Below are 22,007 nucleotides of genomic sequence, written 5' to 3'. Positions count from 1 at the left end.
CTAGCATTTTAAAACACATAAAATCTTATTTAAAAACAATATATATATTTGTACAAGTTGTGTGTGAAAGTTGAAGTAAATATAATGCTAAATAAAATTGATTTCTTTTTTTAGCCAATTTATGTATTTGTCATTTACTATTATGTTCAATTATGTGATATATCAGTATTATTTCGGCCTGTCAGCCACACTGCTCTCTGGATATCGGTGTTGGCGTCGGCCATTAAAAACCCATAAAGATTGACCCTCTAATTTTAGAGTGCACTATTCAATCAAGTGCTCATACATTTTACATACCTATTCAATCCCAGACATGTTGAATACCTTCAGCTTCTGTGATACCTGTATTCTCATCCTAGTTTAGGATGTGGTGTCATCAGTCTTTCTGTACAAAACATTTCTTTATCAAGTCAAGTCATTTTTAATTGTGAATCGCCTTTCACAACACACATTGTTTCAAAGCAGCTTTACAGAAAATCATGCATTAACAGAAAATGAAACTATAATATCTATAAAGTCTTAGAGACATCATTGTGTAGTTTGATTAAAAACAAATAATTAACTAATAATTGTATTTAGGAAAGGAACACAGAACTCCATAAGATGTTGGTTAATGAAGAAAAATAACCTTGGGAGAAATCAAGCTCACTGTGGGGGCCAGTTCCCCTCAAGCTAAACAACATGAATATAATGGCAATATTAGTTATTTATGTGCAGTGCAAGTCATTAGTAAACTAAGTAAGTGTTAAGGGTCAGTGTTTAAACAAAGATTTTGTATGAACTGTAAGATAAATAACTAATGACTTTGAAATCCAGCCTGGATTAACTCCAGAAGTTCACATAGATGCATTGTCCTTTGTTAGTTGGCTGATGAAGGCTTTTGTTGGCAATTCATTGAAAGTCTTTGTATTCAATTTTAAGAGTGTAGTCCATCATTAGACAAAGGTGATGCAGGCAGAGATCAATGAGGTGCATCGCAATTCAACTAGCAGGTCATTTCAGTGAGGTCTATCTGAAGTCCAATGTTCAGTCAGTGGCATATGAAGTATCCTATGTCTTATGGTTGGAGTTGGCATCACTTCATCCCCTGAAGTCCATCGTAATAGACTGAAGTGATGTCTGGCTGGCACCTGCTGCATTTAGTCATCATCACTCAGAGACACATAGCAGTGGAGTCCGACACCAAGCAGGAACGGAGGTGGATCTGGCCGGATCTGGTAACCTCTGGATATAAATCCCGAGGTTGAGACAGGGAAACAAATAGAATAATATTGCCATTCAACTTTTTGCAGAGTTGTAGAGCATGATAAATGTTTCTGGTTCCGGCAGACCTAACTAAAGCAGCCTAATTGTGAGTTGAAGAATAAATTAGGTGTATGCCTGGCTAAATAGATGAGTCTTTAGTCTAGACTTAAACTGAGTGAGTGTGTCTGCATCTCGAACAGTGTTAGGGAGACTATTCCATAGTTTAGGTGCCAAATAGGAAAATGATCTACCTCCTTTTGAGGATTTTGATGCTTTAGGAACTATTAACAGGCCATAATTTTACGATTTGTAATGAATGTGATGGAATATAGCCTGGTAGAAGGTCACTTAAGTACTGCGGAGCTAGACCATTCAAAGCTTTGTACGTAGTTAGCAGAGTTTTAAAATTAATATGAAATTTAACAGGTAGCCAATGTAACGATGATAAAATGGGGCTAATATGATCATAATTCTTGGTTCTATTCAGCACTCTGGCTGCTGCATTTTGAACCAATTGAAGTTTATTTATTGAACTTCCTGGACATCCTCCCAGTAATACATTACAAGAATCTTGTCTTGAGGTCATGAACACATGAATTACTTTTTCGGCATCAACAACAGAAACGTGTCGTAACTTAGCAATATTTCTGAGCTGGAAGAATGCAGTTCTACAAACATTGGAAATTTGATTTTCAAAGGACAGATTGGTATAAAATATAACACCTAATTTCTTCGCTGTAGAAGACGATGTAACAGTACATCCATCGAGAGTCAAATTATGTTTTAGAGGCTTATTTTTTTAGAGGTTTTTGTCCAGTAATTAGTACCGCTGTTTTGTCGAAATTTAGTAGAAGGAAATTTCTGTTCATTCAATCTTTGATTTCATTGAGACACTGCTAATTTGGAGAATTGTAAATTTTCATCAGGTTTCAAAGAAAAATAAAGTTGGGTATTGTCGGCATAACAGTGGAAACTTATTCCACGATTCCTGATAATATCTCCCAGGGGAAGCATATATAAGGAGAAAGGCAGAGGCCCTAAAACTGATCTCTGTGGCACTCCATACTTTTGATTGATTTGATAATTCCTCATGTAAAGAAAAAAAAGAAAGAAAATGGGTGTGCGCAGTAATATACACGCAGTTGAAACAGTAGAAAAGCTGGGGGGGGGAAGCACGTGGTAAAATGGCAAAGGATAAAACGATGAGCGTAGAGGAAATGGCCTGTGCAAGTTTTTGAATCAGTTGGTGCATATGGGCACATAGAAGTATTGCGTGAGCAAAGCTGTTCAAATAAGTAACAGGCAATATTACACTGTCTCTTCTCTGTCTGAGGTTCTCTGACTCCCTGTCAGTGGCACTCTTTTTGGCCCAAAAATAAACATACCTTTCAAGTCCCACACAGCCAAATATATTGTTCACATTCCACTGCAAACTCACACACACACACACACACACACACACATACACTGCTGTTCAAAAGTTTGGGGTCACTTGACTGGTGTTTCTCATGATCTTAAAAACCTTTTGATTTGAAGGCGTATTCTTAAATGTTTCAAATGAGTTTTGTAGACAAAAATATAATTGTGCCATTAAATGGATGACTTTGACCGAATAATAAAGAAAAGCAGCCAATAAGTGCCCAACATAGATGGGAACTCCTTCAATACTGTTTAAAAAGCATCCCAGGGTGATACCTCAAGAAGTTGGTTGAGAAAATGCCTAGAGTAAATTTCTGCAAATTCTATGCAAAGGGTGGCTACTTTGAAGATGCTAAAATATAACATAGTTTTGATTTATTTTGGATTTTTATAGTCACAACATAATTCCCAGTTCCATTTCTGTTATTACATACTTTAGATGATAAAGAATAAGTAAGTGACCCTAAACTTTTGACCGGTAGTGTACGTACAGATGAAATAACATTTCACTCCTCCATCCACTTCAGTCTTCATCTTCATCGGCTCGCTCAAGCTCCCAGCTGCCAAAGAGGCGATCCTTGAGGAAATGGATCTGCCGCTTTTGTTTGATACTCAGCTCTGATAAAGCGTGCTTAAACTTGTAGTCTAAACTTGCCCTGATAATGCATACCTGATGAGATAGCTTTCATTGGCCTTGTTTATTATGAGCTGTATACTTTGTACAGAGAATGCATTGCTCGTCAGCCTATTTGTTTTGGCTGGGTGGGGATTTGGACACTTTGCGGTCTGATGGCCAGGCGCTGAGTGCCGCCAGGTTGTCATGTGGGTGAGGATAGGGGGTGGGTGTCCAGATGGATGGGTGAGTTCTCTGGCTGCTCTTTGTAAAATGAGACATTTCAAATATACACTGAGTGATGGGGGGCAACATTAAGGTCCTGGGATGAATGGCTTAATTTGAGTGGGCAGCTCTGAGTGACGGAGGTTACCATAATAATCAAATAGAGTCCCAGTCTTTACTTAAGACTCTTGTGAAGCGATGTGTGTGAATGCTTTTGGAGTGGTTAGGATTTGCGTGCCAACCTAAGACAGGTATTTGATTAACTCGAGTAATCTAGTGTGGTTCCCATGAGTGTTGTTTACATCCATGTAAGTGAGATTGAGAAAGGAAGACAGATGACTCGAAGAGATGTTGAATAGAGCTGAGGAAGTGAGATAAACTGGTGAGAATTTATTTAAGGCCAAAACATAGTATGTAAGTGCATAAACGAAGGTGCAAGCTCGATTTTGTGCGATGTTGTGTGACCGGAATTCATAACGCAAAGCAAGTACGTGTTGCATTCTCAACGTTGCCACAAGGGGCACTATTGCTGACATTAGTCTGATCTGTCCACTTCTATGGTGAGTTTTCTCTTTCAAGAGAATATTGCTGAGCAAGTAAGTTAAAGTCATTGATTTATAGCAACTTGCCTGAATAATAACATCCAGTTTAATGGCACAGACTTTATCGTGCCCTTGAGTACTGAAGTTTGTTACTGCCAAAGTAACACAAGAATGCACGTTAAGTTTGTTCAACCGGGCCACACGCTGACTTAACACTCACTGTGCAGCGCTATTTCAGCGCAGTTAGCGGCTGGTTAAACTGGATTGTGTTTTTTTTTTTTTTTTTCACTGATATACTGCGCGCAACTGAATTCGCCCCTCTGTCTGCAGATGGTCTCCCAACGTCCCAGAGGTAAGTGAGTTCTGTGTGCGTGTCTTTCTATGTGTGCATCCCACATGCATCAGCCACTGACAAATCTGTCTTTATTTAAGCCGTGTGGCGTTGCATGTCCCTAAAACCTAGGGGAGCCTTGAGGAGAATGCAGGAGGAAAACAGGGATGTGGAGATGCAATCAAATGAAGGAAGGAAAAAAGAGGGTGCTGTTGATTTGACACAGCCAAGGTAAAGGGCATGTAACCTGAGAATTGACAGGAACTAGAGATCAAAGCGGGGGACTGGAGAACAACTTGGGGAAAAAGGGAGGAGAAACATCCTTTTTATAAAAGCAGAGAGCGTTTCCTGTGCAAACACACTCTTCTGAGCTATGAAACAATGTCTGGTTTAAAGGGCCTTTTTTACAGGCACCTATGGCCATATCCTCCACATGCCCCCCAGAACGTCAGGGCTGACCTGACTCCCTATGAGCTGTCAATCCCACCCCTTCTCAGCTTTTATTGGCCTGTTTTGCAGCCCCGTGGAGGAAGAGGTGACAGACTGACTCATAATTGGACAGGAATGTGCTCGCTATGGGTCACAGGCAAGGTCAGTCTGCTCTCTAGCACCACGAAATCGAAATAAAATGAAACGAGCCTTAGAATAAATTGGTCAACCGATATGGGTTTTTAATGGCCAGTTCTGATAAAGATATCTAGAAAGTAGGTTTGCTACTCACTATATATATATATATATATATATATATATATATATATATATATATATATAAATAAAATATACACACCGATCATCCACAACATTAAAACCACCTGCCTAATATTGTGTAGGTCCACCTCGTGCCATCAAAATACAAAACAGTGCCAACTTATCTGAGTTACCGTAGACTTTGCCAGCTCGAACCAGTCTGGCCATTCTCTGTTGACATCTCTCATCAACAGGGTATTTCCATCCCCAGAACTGCCGCTCACTGGATGTTTTCACTGGATGAAATACTCAAACAAGCCTGTCTGGCTCAACAATCATGCCACTGTCGAAATCACTGAGATCACATTTTTTCCCCATTCTGATGGTTGATGTGAAGATTAACTGAAGCTGCTGACCAATATCTGCATGATTTTATTCATTACACTGCTGCCACACGATCGGCTGATTAGATATTGCATGAATAATTAGATTTATAGGTGAACCTAATAAAGTGGCCGGTGAGTGCATGTCTTTGACATACATGTTACATGCTGTTGCTTATAAGCCGTGTTTTTGCTTATAACTTCACAAAACATAAACAGAACATAAAATATCACATACCATTACTTAGAGGAGGGGATTCCCATTAAAACAAGCCGACACACAACATAAGCAGATGCATAAATCATTTGATAATCCACACGAAGCATAATGTGCACACAGCACATAATGTGCTATCTGGCCAGAAACACATTAGCTTTCTTCAATCAGATGACTTCATCGAAAATGATGTAGTACATTGTCTAGCATCATGGAACGCAAAACCAATCGTATTATTATTCAAATCGCTGCAACCAGATGAGGAGTTATCCAAATATGGGCAGGGAGGATTGTTCACTCTAATTACATATGGCCACATGCCTGCATGCTTTGGAGAGAGAGCATACCTTTTGTCATTGTTGTATTTGCATGTGTAATTAGTTCTTGCGTACAATTGTTGGAGAGGCTTTTGGACACTTGGAAACGTTTTATGACTCTAGGATTAATCATATTTGTAATACTATAACTTTTGATTGCTATGTCATATCAACACAAAATTATACTCAGTTACTGGTGACATGGTTAGGAACAAAACAAAAGCAGTTTTTTGGAGCTACCTTATTAACACCCTGAGATATTTAATGTCAAATCAGAAAAATAAGAAAAGTAAACTTTTGGCTGAAGATTTTTTGTGATATTTTTTTTATTATTATTTATTTATTTATTTATTTTAAGCAGTTTCTTTGGCTTAGAGTTCATAATTTTGTATCATTAAAACATTATTTAAACATTTCTTTAGAATTATACCAAACAATCGACCCTCTTTGTTTTTGTTTTTTTTGTAGAGTTATAATTTTGGGCATGCCAATGAAACAGGAAATCTTTAAAAACACCTTCAGAGCTTAAAAGGTTAAACTTCAGCAAATACAATTTTATTTCTGTATGTATAGTGCCTAATAATGCATTGGAATGTACACTCAAGTTTATCTTGCCAATAAAGCTTGATATTAATTGAATCTGCCCATTTGATGCTATAATTTAAAAAGTCCACTGGCAAAGGGCAGAAGATTTTTCACAGTGTTTTATTACAGCATGTCCATTGATTTTATGGCACGTATCAATATCATACTTGTATCAAAGATTAATACCTGTAAAAATGTGTCTAATAAATTCTATCTGCGAAAGAAACTTTTTTTTTTTTAGCATATTTTTATTAAAATAAATAAAATAAATCATGACTAACTAATTTCTTGCAAGTCTGGTGATATAGGCAAAATAACATTATTTCCTCTCTTTTTTAAATTATTTTTATTTCTGAAGAATAAACAGGTTTAGAACTGAACAATGCGTGATATGGAGCAAAAATGCAATATGAGATAAATTGTTGGATTATGCGACAGCAATATGCATTGTGATAAACCTCAGGTTAATGTTTCAAATATACATTTCATACATATTGATATACATAGAGAAAACAATGATATCCAAGCAACATGAAGTGACATTCTGTCAAATGTATTTTTCATCATTAAACAAACAGTAGCATTGACACCACATTACATTTTTATGCTTTCCAACTCCCCTTGCATTTAAAAAAAAAAAAAAAAATCTCATTTTGTTTATGTATGTAGTTACATTTCTTTAACAGAAATAATTTATTATCCATTGACGAAGATATCAGTTGATTCAGTCTATCACTAGAATAAATTCACATTACCATTTATTTTCTTATATGGAGATAATGCTGAGTTCATTGTATCATTTTCAGCTGACAGAGAAAGGAGTTGTCCATAATCGATGAAGTGATGATACCAAGTTGAAACAAGAAATGAGAGCACTGATTAGTTGCAGCTATAAATTCTCAGCAATAAAAATGCTTATCTGTTGCTTATGGAGATGATTATCCTGTGTTCTGACAGCTTGTATTTCTTGCTAAAGAACTTACTTAGTGAGCGCACAAGCAAAAAAAGGCCAAGTACAGAGATAAAATATAGGTGTCAGAGTCAAAACAGATGCACAGAACACATATAGGTGGCTAAAAGTCCCCAAAGCATGAATCCCTCTTACCTGCAGCTCAAATTCAGCCTGACAGTTCTGGCAGGCCAATAGGAAAAAGACATATTTTAGACAGGAGAGTGTGTGAGCATTGGGGGTGTTAAGAGGAGCTTGCAGTATTTGATTACTGGAGGTCATACAAGGCTAAGAAATAACACATTGTAATGTGTGCACATAGGGGCAAAGCAAACATCTCATAATTTTAAAGGCCGTAGGTCTGAACGTTGTGTGCTGTAAAGGGAGAGGAAGGCAGAGAGAGCCAACAAGCAATTTGTTTCTTGAACTGCATCACTGTCCTGGATATATCCTCCCTAAACGACTGTAAAAGCATGTCACATCTCTAAGATTGGTTTTAAACAAATTACCCAGTTATTTGGACACTTCATCCTCATTTAGAAATGTATGAATGACATCTCATTAGATCACAAAATATCAAACCAAGTGTCATTTATTTTAAGAAAGATAGCAAAAGTGCACTTTTCAAGCAAACATTTAGGCAAAAAACTATTGAAAAAGAAGAAAAAAAGCACTTGGAAAAGTATGCTTTCTGGTTGTCAAACTTTGATGAACTTGTGTGAACTTGCTGTTCTGATGTTATTCATCTACTAAAAAATATCTTGGGATCAGTTGGATAAAAGTAATACAAAATTGGCTGAGAAAAGAAAAATTAGTTGGCCACTTTGATAGATGTTTTGTTTTCAAATGCAATGAAAATCCTACATTTTCCATACAAGTACTTTTTGGCCCACTGTATGTAAAATACCTGATGGATTGTAAGCAGCCTAAAAATAAGCTTTAATTTTACCCACAGGAAGATCAGTGATGTTGGAATAAGGGTTTTACTAAAATACTAAACTGTACTGATGGGTTAAAGCTATTTGTACTGTGCTGAAATGGTTAATGCATGCCAGTATAGTGTTCTGATTGACAATAATACAATCAAGAGAAATGCTGTTGTAAGGTTGTGAGATTGTTTAGCTCAAGCTAATATGGTAGAAGCCAGTGCATCTAAAAGTGAATACTGTTCAGTATGCATTGGTAAACTAATGGAGGCTTATTTTGGAGGTATGGCTTACATTGGCAGGCAGAGCTTATTGCTTGAAGTCTTGGTATTTGGCAGTGATACATATGAAAATATGTGCCCCATACTGTTTGTGTTTAGAAGGCAGCAAAAATATGTTGGACAGGTAAATATTAAAAGCAAGCTTGTAAGCTTTAAGTCTTTATTTTTACTTGTATAATGGTTTTATTTGGAATGTATGATGAGTTTGTCTTGGTGGGGTCTTGTTGCTTATTTCTTATTGTATTCTCTGCCTTTCAGACACCTTAAAGGACAATTCCAGGTTCAATACAAGTTAAGCTCAATCGACACCATTTGTGGCATAATGTTGATTACCACAAAAACAATTTTTACTCATCCCTCCTTTTTAAAAAACAAAACAAAAAAAATCAAACATCTGGGTTATAGTAAGACACTTATAATGTAAGTGAATGGGGCCCATTTTTGAAGGCTTTAAAGACTATAATTTTATAAAAGCACTTACATTAATTATTCTGTTAAAACTTGTTTATTATTTTAGCTGTAATTTTTACAGTCACTTAGGGTTTCAGGGTTCACAGTGTTACGTCATTATTGTAAAATTGTCTATAACTTTACACAGAAAAGGTTAGAAAGTGATTTTATAACACGCATATTGTTTACGTCTTGTTTTATGCTTTTATAATGGTATTTTAACATTTACGGATTGGCCCTGTTCACTTCCATTTTAAGTGCCTCACTGTAACCCAAATTTTTGCTTTTGTTTTAAGAAAAGGAGGGAAGAGTCAAAAATATTTTTTGTGTTGATTGTAAAATATTCAAATGCTGTTGATTGAGCTTAACTTGTATTGAAGCCGGAATATTCCTTTAACTTAGTCGTAGAGTCGTTACCAATCGTTATTGTTGTCAGTGTGCTCAAACTGATCAAAATCTTATAGTGTGTTTAGAATACAGAATCTAAGTCAGACAAAATTATCTTTCTGCATGCACTAGTTGTTACCCTCTGTTTTAAAGATATGTATGGGAGAAGGCCATCTAGTGACTCTCATAGGTAACATGACCATCAGTGTTTATACTTACATGATTAAAATCTCTTTCCTCAGCAATGGAGCTGATGGACGTCCTGCCACTGCTTACGGTTTTCGTCCAGACGAGCCATTCTTCCACGGGTATGGATCGACCAGATAGAACCACTGCGCTAATCAAATCTCCAAGTCACTACAAGTGAATTTTTATCTTCTAGAATGGGAAACAAACATAAGCTCTCCATGCCTGTCTTGTCAACAAGATTTGAGCCCACCCCTGGATTTAGAGGCAGATTTAATGGAGAGTCCTCACATAAAATGCTTGGTAATGCTTCGTAATAACTTCATTAACAAACATTATATAAAACTTAGCATAGCAGTACTTCACGTAGATTCAAATATGAATGTACTTTGTCCCCGAAAAGTATTTAGACACTTTTGGACACTAATTTAGACTTTACAATGTAAAATGTAATTGAATTAGATGACAAAATACAATTTCAAACCAAGTGGCATTTGCAAACAAATGACTTTTCATTTTTGCAGTTAGTTTTAATCAATCGGATCTAAGGTTATTTTTTTATTTTTTATTGAATATACAAACTCAGTTCCCGAAATGCAAAATCATGACATTTTTAACTATTTGATTGTACATTAAATAATAGTCATTAGTATTATATACTGTAAAAATGCTTATTCATTTTATTAATGGAAGTTATTATAAAGTGTTACCACAAGCTTTGTGATTTAGGGGTTGCAATGGGGTTTAGAACAGCACTCAGTAGATTTGTGCTGCATGTTCCAGAGTTGCCACAAATGAAAGAAGGGGTTCTAATGATTGAACACAAAACTTTATAGGTGGTTCTATTTTAATTTCAGAATAGTCTTAATTTATTTACAAAAATTGTTTAGGTTCACTTTAGTTGTATGTCCTGTATATCCACTTATCTCTTCTCATCTTCATATTCACTACATAAATTCCAAACAGATTTGCCATAATCAGCCACTAAAATATAATTGATATACCAACTAACATTTATCATATAAGAGATTGTGGGACTATGAACTCTTGAACAGTAACTGAATATCCTTATGTCCAGTTCTCATTAATCAAAGAAGACCGCTTAAATACATAAACTGCTAACTGCTTAAACAGCTTTATAAAATGTAGACTAACTCACTCAATTTATGTAAAAATGTTGCACTACTTGTCATGCATAATTGCAGAAATAGTGTTCCATGCCTAGTGTCTGTCAATTATCATATACAGTAAATGTATTGTCCCTTTGAGATATTTATAAATTAAATTGACTACATAATCGGGAATCCAGGATTCATTGCTGTGAGAATCATTGAGTCTTATATACTTTTTAAGAAATAGGATGCTTAATGCTGCCTGTTAAAATGTTTATGTAATCTATTATACTTTGTTTCTGTATCTTGCTAAATGAGACGTAGCCTAAATGTATTCTTTTTAACAAAAAAATTACTGTAAATTTAAGTTAATTTTATTTATTGAAATGGAACTCAGGATAGCTCTATTTCAGGACACAAATGTGCCTCCTAAGATCTTGGCTTTTGCTGCTACTGATCCTGTGAATCTGACAAATTAATGTGAATTGTCCTTAACTGCAAACAGAAGAAATAAAAAGATGCACTGATGAACTTATTCTGTTTTGTGGAAATTTATTTTACAGATTCCCTCAGTGATAATGAATGACAGGCCAACATATATATACAAAAGTATCTCCATTTCAAAACTGAGTAAAAATTGCTTTATTGTTTCCTTATGATATGATCTTCTGATTCGAAATGTTAACTATAACAAATTGGTTGTCTGCATGGCCAGTACAACACGTTAATAAATAAGTCAGCCCCATAAAAACATTTGGGTATCATCTAAAAATGTAGTTTTTTTTTTTTGTTTTTTTGTTCTTTGTCATTTGATTTCTATTGGCCTCACAATGTTTAAAAAAAAATGTCAACATGAAATTTAAGCATTAAAAAGTAATGATGTTTCAATCTGATTTGCCATCATTTATTTCTCTATGATAAGGTTCAGTGTTAAAAAATAGATTTACATTTACATTTATTCATTAGGCAGATGCTTTTATCCAAAGCGACTTACAAAAGAGGAAAACATAAGTGAATCATCTTAAGGAGACAGTGGTATGCAAAAGTGCCATATTACAAAGTTTCATTAGCATCAGGATAGTATTCAAAACAGATTAAATAGATATATTAATACTTTTTACACAGGCACTTGGTTACTGTGTGAGTCAAAGTATTTAACAAAGAATGTCATGCCAAACTGTGTAATGTCAATAATTTGATTTTTTTAAATAGTAAATGAAATACTGATATAACTTCAAAAACAAATTATACAGAAACACCATAGTCTTTTTTTTTCTTTTTCTTAGCAGAGCTGTATAGCTGTTAAAACATTTCATTCAACATTTTTAAGGCATTAAAATGCAAACATTGTTAGTTTTCAACACAAGGTCTCACTATGTCCTCTACCTCGATTACCTCCATGATGAGATCTTTGATAGCCTTCACGCTGTCAGCGGTATCCTCTGTGTCTTCATTCCCAGCAGCGCAATCCTGCTCTGGTGAATTTGTGCTCCTGTCACGTTGGTTCTCCAGCTCTGATGTTAAAGCAACAGCACTCCCCACTGGAACATCAGGAACAGAGTCGAGAGTAGAAATATCCACATGGCTGGTATCTTTCTCTTCACTTCTATTCTCAACACTAGGGGGCACTACGTCACAGGCTCTGTTATTCACAGTGTTCTCATAGGAAGCAATGGCATCCCCTGGAGTCTCTATGTTTTCATTGATCTTTGGGGTAGAATCAGGTTGGATTTCAGACTGAGGAACTGCATCTTTATTATCCTCATCTGTTGCAGCAATTACACACAGAGGAGCCTCAACAGTCACTGTTTCAGAAGTCTCAGCAAGAGGAACAGGACTACCTGTCTTCAGGACAACTGTTGAGTTAAGATAGACTGCCCGGTCAGAACTGACAGAGGAAGAGGCACTACTGGATGAACATTGACCATCAGACAAAGGTTCCTCTGTAGCTCCATCCTGCACTTCAGAAGAAAGTTTCTCTGGTCCTGATAAAGACGAATCCTCTGTGGATAAGATGGTTTCAGGTCTGGTTGTAAGCGCATCAGATGTGTTTGATCCTGCATTAGTCTCTGAGATTTTAGGATTGGGTGTGGATGTATCAGATGTGACTGTTATGGCATCAGAGGTAGAAGATCCCTTAAGAGCAGGAGATGAAATGTTAGGTATTGTTGGTGGAACGTCTGGTTGACCTGTTTCAGCAATGCTTGATGGTAATGTAGGTTCCAAAGACTCTGGAGAAGACACTGTAATCTTCACCACTGGAATGACTGAAGTATCATGTGTTTGGTGGGTCTCTTCAATGATAGTTTCTCCTAATGTAGAGATGGTCTTCTGCCCAGCCTGTTGAGAGAGAGCCACAGAGGCCAATACTTTTGGTGGGCTGGATGGGGCAGAGAGGGGCGGCGTCCGGTTGTCAGCTAAGCTGCTTTGACTAACACAGTACAGGTCAGTACTGTCAGCAAACAGGTTGTTTTTCTTCAGACTGGCTGCCTCCTTCACCACTAAACCGCAAACAGATGGATGAATATATTAACATTAATCTTCTAAATTCACTCATATGTCACTGAGAAAATGGTAGACTAAAAAATATGCTTCGTATGGTAACATCTAAATTAACTGGTTTTATTTAGGTCAAAAATATCATTTAACATCACTCAATCAACATTAATACATTTGGTTACACCAACAAAACTAATTTTAAGGGTTAGATCAGGTAGAAAGATCTCCTTAAGGTAACAATAGCAGGTTACCTTTTATTCACAGTGCATAACCAGCAACTCTCAATTTCGCAGACAATCATGTAAAACAGCTAATTCAGTTTACCTTTGTTGACTTCATTGTTCAAAATGTTGAGTAATATGTTTTCATAGACATTCTCCACTTGAACAAAATTTGTATAATCAGCAAAGACGAATTGTTCATAATTCTGAAGCTCCTGCAAATAGAGAACATTTTTCAGCCATTAGTTTTTTTTTTTTTTTTTTTTTTTTATAACACATTTCACATAGTGCAAATCACAGGATTTACAGAAAATCATACTGTAATAACTGTAATCAGGATTTTGTAAAGACCAACAACTCCATTTAAAAAAAATTATTTGTCACGTACAGTTGTGCTCAAAAGTTTGCATACCCTGGCAGAAATTGTGAAATTTTGGCATTGATTTTGAAAATATGACTGATCATGCAAAAAAACTGTGTTTTATTTAAGGATAGTGATCATATGAAGCCATTTATCATCATATAGTTGTTTGGCTCCTTTTTAAATCCTAATGATAACAGAAATCACCCAAATGACCCTGATCAAACGTTTACATACCCTTGAATGTTTGGCCTTGTTACAGACACACAACGTGACACACACAGGTTTAAATGGCAATTAAAGTTTAATTTCCCACACCTGTGGCTTTTTAAATTGCAGTTAGTGTCTGTGCATAAATAGTCAATGAGTTTGTTAACTCTCACGTGGATGCACTGAGCAGGCTAGATACTGAGACATGGGGAGCAGAAAAGGACTGTCAAAAGACCTGCATAACAAGGTAATGGAACTTTATAAAGATGAAAAAGGATATAAAAAGATATCCAAACCCTTGAAAATGCCAGTCAGTACTGTTCAATCACTTATTAAGAAGTGGAAAATTTGGGGATCTCTTGATACCAAGCCAAGGTCAGGTAGGCCAAGAAAGATTTCAGCCACAACTGCCAGAAGAATTGTTCAGGATACAAAGAAAAACCCACAGGTGACCTCAGGAGAAATACAGGCTGCTGTGGAAAAAGACAGTGTTGTTGTTTCAAGGAGCACAATATGACGATACTTGAACAAAAATGAGCTGCATGGTCGAGTTGCCAGAAAGAAGCCTTTACTGCACCAATGCCACAAAAAAGCCTGGTTACAATATGCCCGACAACACCTTGATACACCTCACAGCTTCTGGCACACTGTAATTTGGAGTGACGAGACCAAAATAGAGCTTTATGGTCACAACCATAAGCGCTATGTGTGGAGAGGGGTCAACAAGGCCTATAGTGAAAAGAATACCATCCCCACTGTGAAGCATGGTGGTGGCTCACTGATGTTTTGGGGGTGTGTGAGCTCTAAAGGCATGGGGAATCTTGTGAAAATTGATGGCAAGATGAATGCAGCATGTTATCAGAAAATACTGGCAGACAATTTGCATTCTTCTGCACGAAAGTTGCGCATGGGACGCTCTTAGACTTTCCAGCATGACAATGACCCTAAGCACAAGGCCAAGTTGACCCTCCAGTGGTTACAGCAGAAAAAGGTGAAGGTTCTGGAGGGGCCATCACAGTCTCCTGACCTTAATATCATCGAGCCACTCTGGGGAGATCTCAAACGTGCGGTTCATGCAAGACGACCAAAGACTTTGCATGACCTGGAGGTATTTTGCCAAGATGAATGGGCAGCTATACCACCTGCAAGAATTTGGGGCCTCATAGACAACTATTACAAAAGACTGCACGCTGTCATTGATGCTAAAGGGGGCAATACACAGTTTTAAGGGTATGCAGACTTTTGAACAGGGGTCATTTCATTTTTTTCATTGTTGCCATGTTTTGTTTTATGATTGTGCCATTCTGTTATAACCAACAGTTGAATATGAATCCCATAAGAAATAAAAGAAATGTGTTTTGCCTGCTCACTCATGTTTTCTTTAAAAATGGTACATATATTACCAATTCTCCAAGGGTATGCAAACTTTTGAGCACAACTGTAACCTAAAAAGTTTGCTTCATGTGGTAACATCTATATTAACTGGTTTTATGAAGTAAAAAAAAAAAAAAACTTGTGTGACCCAGCATCCTCAGATGAGGACATTACATTTTGGCTTCCCTGTACCCTATACATAATTTAAATTCATTTGAACTGTCTGTCCTTAAATCAGGAGACTCTTGACTTTCATTTAAGTGTTAAATTATCAAAGCCTGATGTTACATGACAAAACAAGATGGCACCAGTTTCAGTGAAATGCTTCTATGAAGTGCATCAGGTAAGAAACCTCATTAAGTTTTTACACTGAAATATGTTTGTGACAAAATAGTAACATCTGTAGTTACATCTGATGTGCCAATTTAAAATTTCAGTGATTTATCATGAGAGAGCACAATGTTAATCACGTTTTCCTCGTACAAGGGCACTGGAAATTTATTTATGAAAAACTCAAGACCTAGTGGGCATGATCACCATTTGGAATCAATGGCTGTGTCCGAAAGCTGGAAAATGCTATACAAGTATAGACATTTTTTGCTTGGTATTAATTCAAAAATCCAAAATATTAACAAGCTGCCCCCATATGAGGACACTGATTTTTAGGCAAACTATTTGCTGTTCTAGGAAAATGCTTTGTATGCTATCAGGTGCTACTAGTTAAAAATCATGAAAGGTAACTTTACACAAATAAGGTTAGTGAGCAGTTTTATCACACTGAAATTTACATGTATAGTGTTTACATCTTGTGGCTACAGTTTTGAAACAGTGTATATTTTAATGTTTATGGACAGGCCCCATTCACTTTCATTGTAAATGCTGTACTGTAAATATGATTTTTGTCAAATGTATTTTTTGTGGTAAAATTATGCCACAAATGCTGTCAATTGAGCTTAACTTGTATTCAACCCAGAACATTCCATTAAGGTAAAATTATTTTACTATAAATTCTCCTCCCTGCCCAGCAGGTGGTGATGTGCACAAATAATGTGAATCGCCAAAAACAAAAGAAGAAGAATGTGAAAGTGGAGATTTTTTGTAAAAAGGACTTAAATATTGATCTGTTTCTCATCCACGCCTATAATATCGCTTCTGAAGAGAAGTATTTAACCACTGGAGTCTTAGGGATTACTTTTATGCTGCTTGTATATGCTTTTTGGACCTTCAAAGTTCTGGCCACCATTCAGTTTCATTGTATGGACCTACAGAGCGGAGCTATTTTTCTAAAATTCTTAAATTGTTTTCAGCAGAATAAAGAAAGTCATACACATATGAGATGGAATCATTAACATATGGAGTAAATGATAAGAGAATTTTATTTTTGTGTGAACTATCCCTTTAAGTGTTGTATTACTGTCTGTAAAAATTCTGAGTGATCCAGGTCAGTGTAGATTGTCTAGTAGAGTTATTCTAGTCAAAGAAACAGAGTTGCCTAGAACAACTCTACAAGACATACATTTTTTCAGAGAATGTTTAAAAACCATCTACTGTACAGTTTTGCAGCCAGGGTCCAGTTTTCTCCTGATGGCAGGCAGAGTGATGTCAACTAGGGCCTCCTGGAATATCTTCTTCCTCACAGTGCTGCTGTCATAGTCAAATTGCTAAATGGAATAAAGAAAGTTACCATAATGCTTTTGTGACATTTATTATTGTATTGTCAAAATTACATACTGCTGTATTGCTTATGTATTCACTTTGTACATGCAGGCAAAGCTGACCTTAAGGACACGTAGCTTGGCTTTCTCCATAACTGAGGCCTGATTATCAGGTTTATCCATTAAGGCAGACTGAAGTAGCATCTTAAAAGTGTACACGGCATTCTCCATCAGCTAAAGCATGCGGAAAAGAAGGAACAAACATGCATGCTACAGTTAATACATATTCCCTTACAACATGTTGATCTGTAGGGGGAACCAATGTTTATGACGGTTTATGAGACAAAACTTAATTTCTGGTGGAGTATACTATGAAACTGCAACATTGTATTTCCAGGGGCAATCACCTGTAAAAACCTTAAGTAATACAGTTCAAAGAATAATATAGCTTAACACTACAAGAGTTGACCATTTATGCAATTAATGTTGAGTCAGACCCTTTCGAGAACTAACCATAGATTCACTTTAGATAAACTGCAGTAACCATGGGAGGCACTTTTTTTAACCATAGCTTGACAGCACTTATGCGCTTGTGACTCGTGATTGCAGCTGTGTCAATAGTCTGAAAATGCCTGTCTTGGTGAGATATTAGAAACTGTTGAAACTTGGTCTAACCAGATGCAGTAAGTTCCAAATATTAGGATATATAACAATGAAAATAATGTGTAATATATACAAATGTGCTCGAGAAATTTGCAAACTTTAAGTCACGAGTGAGAACATTTGCATTTTTGTTAAACTCACGATGCCATGAACATCGCAAACTTTTGCAAATCGCGCAATTTAGCCTATTTACAGCCTGCTATATTCTGAACTACCTTAAAACTCCCGAAGAATTAATAATATGCTTCAAAATTCTCAATTGGACACAATGTGCATCAAACTAAAAAGCCAGAAAGCCGAAAGGGACAAAAACAGTGTCTTTTTTAAATCACGTTTTAGTGTTAAAAGCACGCAACTTCTGATTTTTGAGGATATCTAAAGCTGAGCAGAGTTGGGCAAGTTACTTAAAAATAGTAATCAACTACAAATTACTAATTATTTATCTAAAAGATTGTAATCAGATTACTTTAATAATTATTTAATTGGAAAGTAATCACATTACTAATTACTTTACTTTTAAGTTCCTTCCTAAAACACTTTTCCACTCAACAAATTCAAAATTATGTCTATATTTCTTTATTTACTTCATAAAAAGCACCGCACAGATGTAAGATTAAAATGTATTTTATTTCTATGTTTTATTAAAAGATGGCTTCATACCTGTATGTATCTACAGAAGCCTTGGCTAAGCCCTGAATGTCCAATGACACTAGAACCGCCCTTGCCAGTAACCGTGTTTTTTTTTTTTTTTTTTAGGAATCACAGTTTTAAAAAACATGGTACATGTGCCACAAATTAACTATGGTGTTACTAGAGTAAAAAATTGTTTTTGGCCGAATTATTTTTATTACAATGGTGTTGGTTTTCCTGTATTATTACTATGGATTTACTACAAATATCATGGTTAAAATGTGGTTACTGTAGTAAATCCATGATAAATACTTGTGGTTAATGTGGTTTTCCTATGAACAAATTCCACAGTTGAAAAATGGTTACTGTAGTAAAACCTTGGTACATTTCATAAAGGATAAGCTGTTTCAAAGCATGAAGATAACACCTCTAAAAGCCCTACCAAGTCTAAAAATGCTTAACAAAGAGCTGTGAGTGACAGTCCCACTGAGGCCCACCTGCTGCATTTGACCCTGGGTGCAGTGAACTATTCGTGTTGAGTTGGAGAACTTAAAGCGATTGCGTAGTTCCTGAAGCTGTTCCTTCAAGACGTTCACATGCTGGTAACAGTCCTCCATCCGGTCACGACCCACCTGCTCCAGAGCCTTAGAGTACAAGGGCAGTCATGAGTCATATGAATCATAAGAACTCAAGGGAGCTGAGAGTCTGCATGTTTATGAGTTCAGATGATCGTTATTCCAACATGATCTTATAACATCAGCTCTGTGGTTCAATATTTCCACTCTAAGGAAAAGTTGACCTTATTTGCCTCAAGTGCTTGCCAGGACATCTTGAAATCAGCAGATAAATATTCACTTTAAGGACGTCAGAATAAAGCACTAATATATTGTATATTCTTAGATGTACAGCAATCTCTTACTGTCTGAAATTCCTCTGTGAGTCCCCCCTGAGGGAAATCCTTGCAGAATCGGGTCAGCTCATCCTCCAACAGCAACCTCACGGCCTGGAAACCTGTGCTGACTGGACCCATCAGCTCCTCCAGGATAGAGGCCAGGTATGGGGCCACACTCTCTGAACTGTATTTCATGGCTGGCTCTGATACAAAAGCTTAAAACACAAACATATAGATGGTTAAAAAAGGAACAATACAGCATGAAGATACAGTGCATTTAGAAAGTATTCAGACCCCTTCATTTTTTTCACATTTTGTTATGTTGCAGCCTTATGCTAAAATGCTTTAAATTATTTTTTTTCCACATCAATCTACACTCCATACCCCATAATGGCAAAGCAAAAACCAGATTTTTGATAACTTAAAAAAAAGAAAAAACTGAAATACAGTGGCATGCAAAAGTTTGGGCACCCCTTGTCAAAATTTCTGTTGCTGTGAATAGTTAAGTGAGTAGAAGATGAATTGATCTCCAAAAGGCATAAAGTTAAAGATGAAACATTCTTTTCAACATTTTAAGCAATATTAGTGTATTATTTTTATTTTGTACAATTTTAGAATGAAAAAAGGGAAAGGAGCACCATGCAAAAGTTTGGGCACCCCAAGAGATTTGAGCTCTCAGATCTTAATTAGCTTGTTAGGGCTATGGCTTGTTCACAGTCATCGTTTGGAAAGGCCAGGTGATGCACATTTCAAAGCTTTATACATACTCTGACTCCTCAAATATTGTCCCAACAATCAGCAGCCATGGGCTTCTCTAAGCAGCTGCCTAGCACTCTGAAAATTAAAATAATTGATGCCCACAAAGCAGCAAAAGGCTATAAGAAGATAGCAAAGTGTTTTCAGGTAGCCATCTCCTCAGTTCGTAATGTAATTAAGAAATGGTAGTTAACAGGAATAGTGGAGGTCAAGTTGAGATCTGGAAGACCAAGAAAACTTTCAGAGAGAACTGCTCGTTGGTTTGCTAGAAAGGCAAATCAAAACCCCTGTTTGACTGCAATAGACCTTAAGGAAGATTTAGCAGACTCTGGAATAGTGGTGCACTGTTCTACTGTGCAGCGACACCTGTACAAATATGACCTTCATGGAAGAGTCATGAGAAGAAAACCTTTCCTGTGTCCTCACCACAAATTTCAGCATCAGAAGTTTGCAAATGAACATATAAACAAGCCTGATGCATTTTGGAAACAAGTCCTGCAGACTGATGAAGTTAAAATCTAACTTTTTGGCCACAATGAGCAAAGGTATGTTTGGAGAAAAAAGGGTGCAAAATTTCATGAAAAGAACACCTCTCCAGCTGTTAAGCACAGGGGTGGATCGATCATGCTTTGGGCTTGTGTTCATGCCAGTGGCACAGGGGAACATTTCACTGGTAGAAGGAAGAATGTATTGAATTAAATACCAGCAAATTCTGGAAGCAAACATCACACCATCTGTAAAAAAAGCTGAAGATGAAAAGAGGATTGCTTCTACAACAGGATAATGATCCTAAACACACCTCAAAATCCACAATGGACTACCTCAAGAGTCGCAAGCTGAAGGTTTTGCTATGGCCCTCACAGTCCCCCGACCTAAACATCGAAAATCTGTGGATAGACCTCAAAAGAGCAGTGCATGCAAGACAGCCCAAGAATCTCACAGAACTAGAAGCCTTTTGCAAGGAAGAATGGGTGAAAATCCCCCAAACAAAAACTGAAAGACACTTAGCTGGCTACAAAAAGCTTTTACAATCTGTACTTAGTAATACTTGCCAGGGGGTGTTACTAAATACTGACCATGCAAGGTGCCCAAACTTTTGCTTTGGGCCCTTTTACTTTTTTGCTATTTTGAAACTGTAAAAGATGAATACAAAAAAGTAAAATTGCTTAACATATTAAAGAAATGTGTCATTTTTAACTTTAAGCCTTTTGGAAATTCACAGCAACAGAAATTTTGATCAGGGGTGCCCAAACTTTTGCATGCCACTGTATCACTGTAGCCCTTGTAGCACCGGAATGAGGAACCGGGAGACAGCGTAAAAAAAACGTTCACAACTGGTTTTTTATTTTAGCGTCTCGTTTTTTAGCAATCTCTTCAACACAACAAAAACACACACAGGTCTGAGTCTTTCTTTTCTTCTGAGGCTCTCATCTCCCCTTTATCTGTCTCGAGCCACTCACTGCAACACAGAACAGCTGTTAGAGAAATTACACGCAGGTGTGAGTCCTTACAATTCCCCTTTCCTGACCTCGCTCTCCATTCACAAATCTGCTCTCAATCACGCCCCCGCCTCCACAATCACACTGACATAATTATTCAGACCCTTTGCTATGACACTTGAAATTTAGCTCAAGTTCATCCCATTTCTCTGGATCATCTTTGAGATGTTTCTACATTTTGATTGGAGTCCACCTGTGGCAAATTCAATTGATTGGACATAATCTGGAAAGGTACACACCTGTTTATATCAGGTGTCACAGCTGAAAATGCATATTAGAGCAGAAACCAAGCCATGAGGTCAAAGTAACTGCCTGCAGAGCTCAGAGACAGGATTGTGTCGAGGCACAGATCTGGGGAAGGCTAACAAAAATGTTTTGGCTGCATTAAATAT

General features: G+C 36.8%; 2 protein-coding genes across 4 annotated transcripts in view; one reads left to right on the top strand and one right to left on the bottom strand.

The window, feature by feature from the left end:
- kifap3b (kinesin-associated protein 3b) overlaps positions 1–11,390 on the top strand; it is an 83,759-nt gene extending 72,369 nt beyond the window's left edge. Inside the window, exon 20 of the mRNA XM_051699857.1 lies at positions 9,800–11,390. Coding sequence (XP_051555817.1) covers positions 9,800–9,884 — 85 coding nt within the window. The 3' untranslated portion in view covers positions 9,885–11,390. The remainder of the gene's footprint in view (positions 1–9,799) is intronic.
- The window catches only part of LOC127442092 (protein Niban 1-like), a 48,287-nt gene continuing 37,670 nt past the window's right edge, over positions 11,391–22,007 (bottom strand). For all 3 annotated transcript variants that reach the window (XM_051699853.1, XM_051699855.1, XM_051699856.1), the window contains 6 exons: positions 19,388–19,575; positions 18,966–19,112; positions 17,299–17,409; positions 17,074–17,181; positions 13,679–13,790; positions 11,391–13,356 (listed from right to left, as the gene is read on the bottom strand). In XM_051699853.1, coding sequence (XP_051555813.1) covers positions 12,206–13,356; positions 13,679–13,790; positions 17,074–17,181; positions 17,299–17,409; positions 18,966–19,112; positions 19,388–19,575 — 1,817 coding nt within the window. In that variant the 3' untranslated portion in view covers positions 11,391–12,205. The remainder of the gene's footprint in view (positions 13,357–13,678; positions 13,791–17,073; positions 17,182–17,298; positions 17,410–18,965; positions 19,113–19,387; positions 19,576–22,007) is intronic.

Source organism: Myxocyprinus asiaticus, chromosome 6 (assembly GCF_019703515.2).
Source record: "Myxocyprinus asiaticus isolate MX2 ecotype Aquarium Trade chromosome 6, UBuf_Myxa_2, whole genome shotgun sequence".
In the NCBI taxonomy this organism is placed as follows: Eukaryota; Metazoa; Chordata; class Actinopteri; order Cypriniformes; family Catostomidae; genus Myxocyprinus; species Myxocyprinus asiaticus.
Note: the sequence above shows the minus strand (reverse complement) of the source record. Positions and strands in the feature narration are given on the sequence as shown.